At 42.0% G+C, this 10,654-nt stretch overlaps 1 protein-coding gene across 1 annotated transcript in view; it reads right to left on the bottom strand.

The window, feature by feature from the left end:
• Positions 1-88: 88 nt before the first annotated feature.
• Positions 89-10,654, bottom strand: part of LOC107729430 (SH3 and multiple ankyrin repeat domains protein 1-like) — a 121,545-nt gene continuing 110,979 nt past the window's right edge. The window contains 11 exon segments of the mRNA XM_016539916.1: positions 89-1,034; positions 1,316-1,648; positions 1,681-2,100; positions 2,226-2,231; positions 2,588-3,627; positions 3,629-4,392; positions 5,375-5,495; positions 5,678-5,790; positions 6,419-6,475; positions 6,575-6,601; positions 6,860-6,868. Coding sequence (XP_016395402.1) covers positions 947-1,034; positions 1,316-1,648; positions 1,681-2,100; positions 2,226-2,231; positions 2,588-3,627; positions 3,629-4,392; positions 5,375-5,495; positions 5,678-5,790; positions 6,419-6,475; positions 6,575-6,601; positions 6,860-6,868 — 2,978 coding nt within the window. The 3' untranslated portion in view covers positions 89-946.

The following is a 10,654-nucleotide window of genomic DNA, read 5'->3' as shown; positions in this document are numbered from 1 at the left end:
ATATATATATATATATATATATATATATATATATATATATATATATATATATATATATATTATTTCATTATAAGACATGAGAACATGAGAAGGTAAAGAAGTTCTAGTGAAATACAAGATACGCACAAGCCCCAATCTGGCTTCGGCAAAATAGAATCCCTCCATTGGTGAGGTAAAAACACATAACAAATCACGGTCATGCCTCTAGTGATAACCTTTCACATTATCAAGTACACGCACTCACACACAAACAACAGGAACCCAAGCATAAACACAGTCTTACCAAATAAGTGCCTGCCGTTAAATTGACCTCTATTTTAAGGGCTTCCCTAGTCATGCCAGACAGGAGGTTTGTCAGTACTTGCCCTCCCTGCATTGGTCTCCATTGAACCTACTCTATAAATGAGACCATTAGTAAATATTTGCCAGTAATACAGACTCAGCTGAAAATCTGAGAAAAAGAGAAAGATAGCAAAGGAGGTTTCAATATCTCTCTTTCTCCCTATCTCTTCCTATAGTACTACAGAAAAACAGGAAAGCTAAAGAGCATTTTGATTGTTTCCCTCAAATTATTTGGCTCAGTTATGTAGTATGTTACCTTCTCATGTTGAACTTCGGTATCCTCATAGAGTTAGTTTCCCCGATTTGATTCATCTATTTCCATTTTGATCACCTTGTGAGTGCCTGCAAGCTCAAACTAAGTGTGTTCTGTTTAAATGTTGATATGTACGGATGTGTATGTAGGCGTTTATGTTTTTGTTGACTGAAACACACGTAAGCGCAGGCATGTTCACAGCTCGACAGGCCTTCAATGCTCTCCGTTTCTCCTGTATCTCTCCATCTGCGAGTTGGCAGTTTGATGTCGAAGTCACCTCTTCCTGCAGTTTTCTTAATTCAGGGAATAATCTCTGATGGCAGCAGTTGTCACCTCATCTTTCCTGTCCTCTCAACTCCGGTTGGCCTCATCTCTCCTTCTGTCTGTCCGTTCATCTCGAGAGGAGAGGGCAGAAATGGGGAAAGTGCTAGAAGACAGCCTGATGATAGGGGGAAGGTGGAAAGTGTAAGGAAATAATTTTTCTCTTGTTCACCCGCATCCCCCTTTCTGTTCTCCTTCTCTTTCCCCATGCCATCCTGGACCTCATGCAGCGGTCCACTCCAAATGTTCCCAGAAGTTAGCAATCAATAGCATATCAATGTTTTTACCTCAACTGTACTACCTTTGTTTGTTCATGCACTGCCCCTTTCTCACCCTAATCCCTCTCCATCGCTGTCCTCCCTTGCATCTCTCTGCTTCCCCTTCTGTCCCTCCTCTCACCTGTCCATCACTCTCCTGAGTGCCCTCTCTATGTTCATGCGATGGCCAACCCTGGTCACACCCAGGTCCAGGTAGTCGTCCTTGGTAAGAGAGGGCAGGTGCGTGCCATCAATCTCGTTATCTAGGAATCGCTCCCTGTGCTCACCCAGGTTCAGGTAGCCCAGCCAATCCGCAACGTCATACTTGGTCCAGTATGGGAGTGGTTTGGAGGCGAAGGGTTTGGTGGGTGAAGGGGGTGGGAGGTGAGGGTAACTCAGGCAAGTGGGTGGAGGAATGGGGTGGAGTGGTGGGGATGAAGTCCCTGACAGGAAGTGGGTGGGTGACAAGGAGCGAGAGACCGGCCAAACAAGCGGCTAGAGAGGGGCGTGGTGGGGAGAATGGGAAGGGAAGAGGGGCGGGGAGGGCCAAGCTTGGGGCGGTCAGAGGGTGAAATTAAGGGGCTGGGTGCTCGTCTGCGCTGAGCGTAATGCGACTCTGCCTTACGTGACTCTCGGCTGGGTATAAACTGGAACTCCAGGGCTTTGGTGCGGTAAACGGGCCGGTGTTTGGGTGAGGTGGGGTACGGCGAATATGAAGAGGGAGAAACAGGTGAGTGTGATCGGGGAGGAGGCTGGGATGAGGCAGCAGGGGGCTGAGGGGAAGGAGATCGAGCCCAGTTTGGGTAGAGCGGCTGGGAAGAAGGGGTGGGGGAGGGAGACAAGGCAGGCTGAGAGAGCTGAACAGGAGATGGGGAGCTAGAGCGGACAGAGGGAGGACTCAGTGCACCTGTGGAGTCCTCTGAGAACCTGAAATGAGAGAAAATGAAACACAAATTAAGGCAAACGAATAAGAGATAGGACAAAAAGAGAGAAAAAGGAAAAAAGAGTTTGACAGTAAAGAGAAAGAGAGAGCGGAATACTGCAGCAGTTACCTGTATCTGATGTGGGACAAACAGACGTACATGGACAGTGCGATAAAAAGCAGAAATCACAAAAGAGAGGAACAGTTTAACAGACACAGTTAGACAGAACACACACAGAGTTCATTGGTGTTTGAGACACTGATAATAAAATGGCAGTTACAAAACTATTTTCACACACTATGTTACTCTGAATATCACAGGAGTTCTTTAACTGAATGGCTCATAATTTGATTATGACTCATGGCATACCAAATCACACAATGCTCGTGCAGCTTAGAGATTTCCCATGCCACATGCCTCCTTTCAAGGCCACCATGCAGACATTAACACACAGTCATGCACATATACCTATACTGATAACACACAAATACCTATGTCTGCTCAGTGATCTCTGAGCTCCCCAGTTCTCCGTTCCTTTGCACCTCTGCTGTAATTTGGTGCTTAGTTCATTGATGATGCTTGCCTTCATACCGGACATGGGAGGATGTAGTTTACGTGCCTCCACATATGTCCCCCCAGTCTGGACCCCTCCCTCCCCTATGGACTGCGCTGCTCCGGCCGACCCATCACCCCACAGCGGTTTTATCTCTGGAGTGCGGGGCCGGTCAAAGTACATTACAGAGGAGCGAGCGATCCCTGGCCCTTGCCTCATTCCATAGCCATCGCGGACATTCACGTCCTCCTCCTCTCCCTCCTCTGCCTCCTCCTCCTCTTCCTCCTCCCTACGACGGTGGTATGCAGGGGGTGCCGTGCTGGTTTGGCGTCGAAGATCTCCAGCCCGGCTCCCTTCTCTGTACCTCTGTGTTTTTGGGTAGGTGGATGCGGTGCTGGCGGCTTTGGCATTGTGCATTTCAAAAGTCTGTCCATCAAGATAGCTCATGTAAGACTCTAAAAAGTCTGCCCCACTTGTTCTGTCGGCCTCTGTTGCCCCACCTCTCTCTCCAACTCCACCTATGCTACCCATCCCTGCTCTCTCCAACCTTTCTCTGACCCCACTACCACTGAGTGCAAGGATGTTGTCTAAGTGATGGTCGCTGCTGCTTCGGCTGTCCAGCTCCTCAATCCCAGAATCCACCACTGTCTCCTGAGACTCGCCACTCTTAGCTGCAGCTGCACTGGGTGTCGGATGATGCTCTGCGCTGGGCCGTCTGCTACCCCCTGTAGCTACTGTGGAGACAGTTGCAATGCGTGTGTGTGGTGTGACAGCGGCAGCAGCGGTAGTAGCAGAAGAGACGACAGTTGTAGAAGCAGTTGTGGAACAGCTTGCGGTTACAGTTGAGGCACCTCTGAGAGATACAGAAGTTGCTGGGGTGGATGTTGCTGTTGGAGGGCCCCGGTAGGCAGGTGGAGCTGGAATAGAGAGAGGAGGTGGTGTGGGAGAAGAGGAGCGTCCGGCTGAATTTGTACTGTTGTGGCGGTTCAGCCTCCATACTGCTGCCTTGGCTACTACGTCCACTGCTGCTGGTGGAAGGAGCTTTAACAATGATGGTTGGGATAGGAATAGAGCTCTTCTCCACTGACCCCTTCCCTTCCAGTGTGCCCTGGCCCTGACGCAGATCCTCCACCTTTGACTGCTTCACCAAGGGCCCCTTCCCTCTCCGGGCACCACCTTTCGGTACGCCACCTGCCCCTGCTCCTGCCCCTATCGCACTGCGGTCCATCCTGGAAGGTTGGCTCTGAGTAGTCTGTTGCTGTTGAGGAATTACAGTAGCGACACTAGTGGGTGGGACTGCATTGCTGTAGCCCCTTCTCAATGCTGCTGCCTTGGCTCCTGGTGCTCCTCCAGCCCCTGCAAGGTCCCCTGTGTACCCAATCACCTTTCTGGAGGCAGTCCTGCTTGGCACAGAGGGGTGGGCTTGAGCATGGGAGTAAGAGAGGTCCCCAGTTCCGGACCCAGCAGGTGGTCCAGGGGACCTGTCTCTGGGTCCATGTGTGACATGTACTGACTGTGAGTAGAGCTGATACTGTGCAGAAGAGGAAGTGGATTGGGACACAGAAACAGATGGCTGCTGGGATGTTTTGCCCCTAAAGCCAAGAGGGGGAGCTGAGGAGAAAGGGGGCTCAGGGGGAGCTGTAGTAGGGGGAGGAGGGATGTCATCTGGGCCAGGTACTGAAAGACTGCGGGCAAACTTCATGGCTGGAGGATGAAGGAACTGCTTTTCCTCCTCTGGAACCCCTGCAGAAAAAGAAAACCAAAAAGAGAAAGATGAAATACATTTTCAAGGAAATAAATAAAGGGAGAATGAATAGAAAGGAGTGTTACAAAACAACAAAGACAAAAGAAAAATATGTTTGAGCGAGAGAGAATGTACAACAGCTGGAAATGAGAAAAGAGTAAGAAAGGAAAAGATATCTTTATTTCCTAAAAATGAGCAGAGGGCAATAAAATGGGATACAGAAATGAGACCATCTTGTAGTATGTCTGTCTGTCTGTCAGCTTGTCTGTTATTACTATAACTGGGCAATCTCCCAGCAGTAACACGTACAAGCCATTCACCTCTCTACTTCTGCAATGCTCTTTTGTGTCTGTGCAGACCAGTTTTAGTTACAGTGTGTTATACAAGGACAAATGCAATACACACATAAAGTCTACCTGAGGACACAAGAAATGACACATACACAATAGCTTTATCTAATGCCATGCAAATTAAACAAATGCTCTTGTTTGTTTTTTAATGTAAATAAAGTTAGCAACTGTGCAACCCAAGAAAGTGAACTGTTCATATTGAACATTTAATCACATATTGACATTGACAGCATTACATATTTAAGGCATGGGACAGAAATCATTTCTTATCATACAGATAGTGTGCTAATAATCTTCGGGGTTATAAATGGGCTGTAAATTTTATAGTTCAACCAAGAATGAACACTGATGCTGAGCACCAGATGAAATAAATCTCATTCACCTTTGTTATGGCAATTGGCCTCTCCAGTAACCCAGTCAAACCCCTGACAAGATTCTTATGGACTGTTTCCAAAAACTGACATGTATAGTCTCTATTCTAGAGCAATAAAGAATTACAGATGATAAGCATTAAAGCAAACCCACAGCTGCACTCTTTTGAGTGCTCTAAACGCACGTACCATAGACGTACAGCAGTATGGTTAGACAGACAGGTGAGCAGACAGACAGATGGACTAACAGACAGCCTCACCGATAGACTTCTGTCGCAGCATACCGTGCGGGGGGCCGTGGCCAGACACAAATTGACCACGGTCATAGCCTAGCCCTGCCCCAGATGATGTCATCCCCATTCCCGATTGGTCGAAACTTGGCTGCCAAAATACATGGAGAGAAATAACATTATGAACCAATTTTTAAAATAATGCAATTTTGCTAAACATTTTCCGCAAAAAAATATAGCTCAGCTCATATCTTGAGCATCATCTAAAAAATGTCATCTTATAATCATAATGATCTTTAATAACTGCTTCAATCGTCTCACACATAAACACACCTCATTATATAAGCCTCTGCCCCGTTCTCTTTTTATCCCCTGAACCCGGGGCCCTGGGGCCTCATTGGTACTGATGGTCTGCTGTGCTGCTGCTAAAATCTCATCCAGTTTATCTGCCATAAAATAAAAGAGAGAGAATTAATTAATTAATTTACGAACTATTTCTATTTTTAGCTTGAATTGATTTAAAGATGTTTACCCAACAAATGATAATTCCATCATCAGTCTCACCCATGTTTTTTTTAAAACCTTTTTTTTCTTCCATGAAACACAAAGGAATTTATTTATAGCAGAATAGCAAAGCTGCTCTTTTTCCATACAATTAAAGTAAACTGTGGTCATGCCTGTCAAGCAAGATTTTCAATGAATAATAAAACAAAATTTCAGCCTATACTACACCTCACACAAAACTATCATATGGCTTTAAATCGCTTGGAAACTCTGCAGGACACCGGCCCTCCAGGACCGAGTCTGGGCACCCCTGGCTTGGAATATGGTTGAAAAGATTTGGACTAGGACTATTTTTATGATGTTTCATTTTTTTTGTCTCCATCTATTTTGCATTCTGCTAAATATCTCATATCAAATATCTTTGGTGCTCAGTAATACAATTTTTAATTGCGTAACTGAATAATTGATGACAGAATATTAATTTTTGGGTGAACTATCTCTTTTTTTTTTAACTTTAAGTATGACTAGATGCATGACAGTCCCTCTGTATAAAACCAATGAATCTCTTACTCAAAGCCATCTGATAAACTGTCCTCTTCTTCTCTGTAGCTTGTGAAGACTCGAACTCTGTAACAGATAGACAGGTTTCATCCCATAAGAAATATTTGCAGACCCATTAGGTCAAGTGTCTCATACAAGACAGACAGAGCGGACAAAGAGCTTTACCTGATTTTTTTTTCCATGGGGCAGAGGCTGTGATCAAGCAAACAGAGAGTCAATGTAAGGTGGAACACCATCAGCCTGTAGTAATACTGTATGAGCTCTTAATGCTGTAATCACATTCCCATCAACTAACAAGTAGCAAGAGGTAAACACTTTTTTATTTAGGTCAGGCACAAACAAACAAATAGAAAAATCACTCTTTTCCAGGATGCACACAAAATGCACCCCCAATCCTGAACACACGCAACTTTAGCAAAGTGCTTAAAGTGAAACTGAAGTGTCTCTTACCTCTGTCCACTGTGTATGGAATGCCAGGACAGACAGAAAGATTAGGGAGGTTATAAGACAGGTTAGTTAGGGTTTCAATTAATCAACTAAAAAACAACCCCTGCGACAAAAGTGTGCAGGAAAGGTTCATAAAAGCCACAAGTGAGTGTGGGATTGTGTATGTGTGTAGGTGTTTCTGTATGCATGTAAAGCTGAAGGATTCCAGGGGAATTAGAGGAGGGGTTGATCAGCTTGCCTGTTAAAACTAATCATTAGCCCTTTTGTCTTCCTAGAGTTGTTTCTGTCTTAATTTTTACATTTAGGTGCTGCTGCCTGTATTATAAGGTACCAGTGCAGCAAGACATTCATGCTAGAGCAATCTCGGCTATCTTTAGAGCATGGCAGCCAGTGAGGTGGGACACTGCACCAGGTGGAGAGGTGAATACGTCTGAAAAGGTGAGAGTTCTTCACTCACATTAAATTGCTGCATTTGAATAGACATAGGGTATGAAATAACATAATCCCTGCACACATTAAACACCTGAGACACCTTCAGTAAACTGAGAAGATACAACAGTAACACATTAAAAGCACTCTGATCCAGTTATCATAATGGAGTATTAACTTAAACAGCATTAAATGTAACAGCAGACATGCATTACTCTTGTGCCCTACATTAGTCTCTGGACTTTTGGCATTAAGTCTGTTCTACACAGTAGCTTATTATGGATAAAGAAACACCCACTTAGACAGGAAGGGACCACTTTTTACTACATGTAAAAAAAAAATAGCCATACTTTGCCTTTTATACGTTTATATGTTTAGGGATGGGTAAATCTGATGATCCGTTTCACGCAACAATAATAAACTGGTATGAAACAAAGTGGCAGTTCATTCAAATAATTGCATAATAATTCCTGTAAATGGTTCTAAAGTCATCAACAATGAAACTGTGGAAAATATTGTCTGAAAACAAAAGCTGAATACTAGTGATGCATAGATGAAGAAATTGTGGTCAATGACTATTACTGATAATGATATATCAATAATTCTAGATATATATAATTATCTATAATAATATATCTATAATATATATAACTGGCCAATATAACATGAATCTACACAGCTGCAGAAATTTTCCTACAACTTTCTACAAATTTCTTATTGAATAACCATTTCAGAAATGTAGGACTATTAACTATTGATAAAGAAATTAAACATGCCTACGGTCAACTTTCTTTAATAAAAGCTAAATGGAAAATATAACTCATGAATAGAATAAAAAAAGAAAGGTAGTAAGTAATAATTTGTTTGTGATCATTATCAATTAATGACATTACCTTTCAAAAAAGTTGGGGTCAGTAAGATTTTTTAAATGTTTTTGAAAGAATTCACTTATGCTACCAATGCAGCATTTATTTGATCAGATATACAGTAAAAACAGCAATATTGTGAAATAATTTGTAGTTTAAATAACTGTTTTATATTTATAATATATTTTTAATATATAAATGTAATTTAGCAATGCTGCATTTTTGCAGCAATTACTCCAACCTCACATGATCATTAAGAAATCATTCTAATAAGCTGCTTTGGTGCTCAGTAAACATTTCTTATTATTACTAATGCTGAAAACAGTGGTGCTGCTTCATATTTTTGTGGAAAGTGGGACACATTTTTTTCAGGATTATTTAATAAATTTAAAACTCAAAAGAACAGCATTTATTTGAAATATGATGTATTTGTAAAAATGTAAAGATCATTACACTCCCTTTTGATGAATTTTGATCACATTTTGACCCCTTTGATATTACTGACCCCAAACTTCTGAACAGTAGTGTATATATATTTGCCTATTTTACTTATCATAAAGGTATCAATATGACAGCTGATGATATATTGTCCATCTGTACTGAACATGCAGTTGTGCACAATGATGTCATTACATGATAATAAGCGCATAGAATAAACTTTTAAAAATTCAGTACCATGAACTTAGCAAACTTGTTACGTCTAGCTCTTGCTTAGAAGTGTTCATTGTAAACATGACTGTTTATGATTAAAACCTGTTCACCCTGATTTCCAGAACCTGCCAATCTGATTGAGTGCTGTAATCAGTATTCACTATTACTGAATTGCATTACCCTCACACTAACCCTGACTACTGAATTATGGGAACTGGGTTGAGGAGAGCGTTGAGCATTTACAGTAGACACAGTGCCACTAGGGACTGTGAGCTCTGAGAATATTGCTTGGGCTGAAGAGATGGGAGAAGGGAGAAGGGAAAACATGCCTCAATGGACTACAGAGGTGATTTTAGTTTTAAAGGTTGGATAGGGGAAGGTATATACATCGATTTGGATACAGATAACAGTAAGCAGTGTTTGTCTTGGTGGTGGGCCGTTGAAATGATCTAGTCTGATTCTCTTGATGTGAGACAAGCCTGACTGGTAAACTAAATGATTGTCAGTGATGGGGACACCTTGAGCCAGCACATACTGTGCCTCTCTAGCAATGCTACAATACTACAGCAACACACGCAGCACTCAGAAACCTGTTTCTCTGAGAGCCAGAGGTGTGTGACTACAAGGGAGGTGGTTTAGATTGAGGTTTAGGGTTAAAGCTAACAGGGGTTGCAGGTGTAGGATTGAGGGATAAGGTGGAAGGCGGGGGATATAAGGGTTGGGAGGGGACAGTTTTTGGGGGGTTACCTGTAGTGGGGGTGCTGGTAGTGACAGTGTGGAACTTCTGAAAGAACAGTGAAAGAACATTCTTAATGCTCTCTCTCTCTCTTCCTCTCTATCTCTATGCCATCCAGTTCAAACACTTCCCTCCATCCTTTCTACTTCTTTCAGTGTATGCCTGTGATAGTTTTTTCTCCCATTCACTCTCTCTTCTTCCACCCCTCCCCCTTCTGACCGTTCAAACTATTCTATTTGGCTCTTTCATCCTCTCTTGAATTTCTCTCCTCACTGTCCTCTCTCTCTCTAAACCTTCTGGTTCTGTCCTCTAGTGCAGTGATTCCCAGCCGAGGGTATGCGAACCCCAGGGGTTACATAAGCAGGAAGTACTTAAAAGATTTTGTTTTTTGCTAAACCCATATGATAGAAATTACTCCTTAAAATATTAGGGCTGCTAATAGATTAAAATAATTGTTTACAATTATTCATCATGATTTGGTTTGTACTTTTTGTATGTTATAATGCTAAATACACTACTGTTCAATTTTTTTGATCGTTTTTTTTAATACTTTTATACTATAAGGATGCATTACATTGGTCAAAAATGACAGTAAGACAAATACTTTTACAAAAGATTTCCATTTCAAATAAATGCTGTTCTTTTGTACTTCCTATTCATTAAATAGCCCTGAAAAAATGACACATTTTTCCCTCACACAAATGCTTGATTCCTTAACTTTATTTATAACTAGATGTATGACAGCAAAATGTTTTCAACACTGATAATAATAAGAAATGTTTCTTGAGCAGCAAATCAGTATATGTGACCCTGGACCACAAAACCAGTCTTAAGTCGCTGGGATATATTTGAAGCAATAGCCAAAAATACAGTGTACAAAGGGTCAAAATTATTGATTTTTCTTTTATGCCAAATTAGGATATTAAGTAAAAATCATGTTCCATGAAGATATTTTGTAAATTTCCTACTGTAAATATATTAAAACTTAATTTTTGATTAGTAATATGCATTGCTAAGAACTTCATTTGGACAACTTTAAAGACGATTTTCTCAATATTTTGATTTTTTTTGCACCCTCAGATTCCAGATTTTCAAATAGTTGTATCTCGGCCAAAT

This window comes from Sinocyclocheilus rhinocerous, unplaced genomic scaffold (genome assembly GCF_001515625.1).
Source record: "Sinocyclocheilus rhinocerous isolate Xijiao unplaced genomic scaffold, SAMN03320098_v1.1 scaffold697, whole genome shotgun sequence".
Lineage (NCBI taxonomy): Eukaryota > Metazoa > Chordata > Actinopteri > Cypriniformes > Cyprinidae > Sinocyclocheilus > Sinocyclocheilus rhinocerous.
This window is presented reverse-complemented; position numbering and strand designations above follow the sequence as displayed.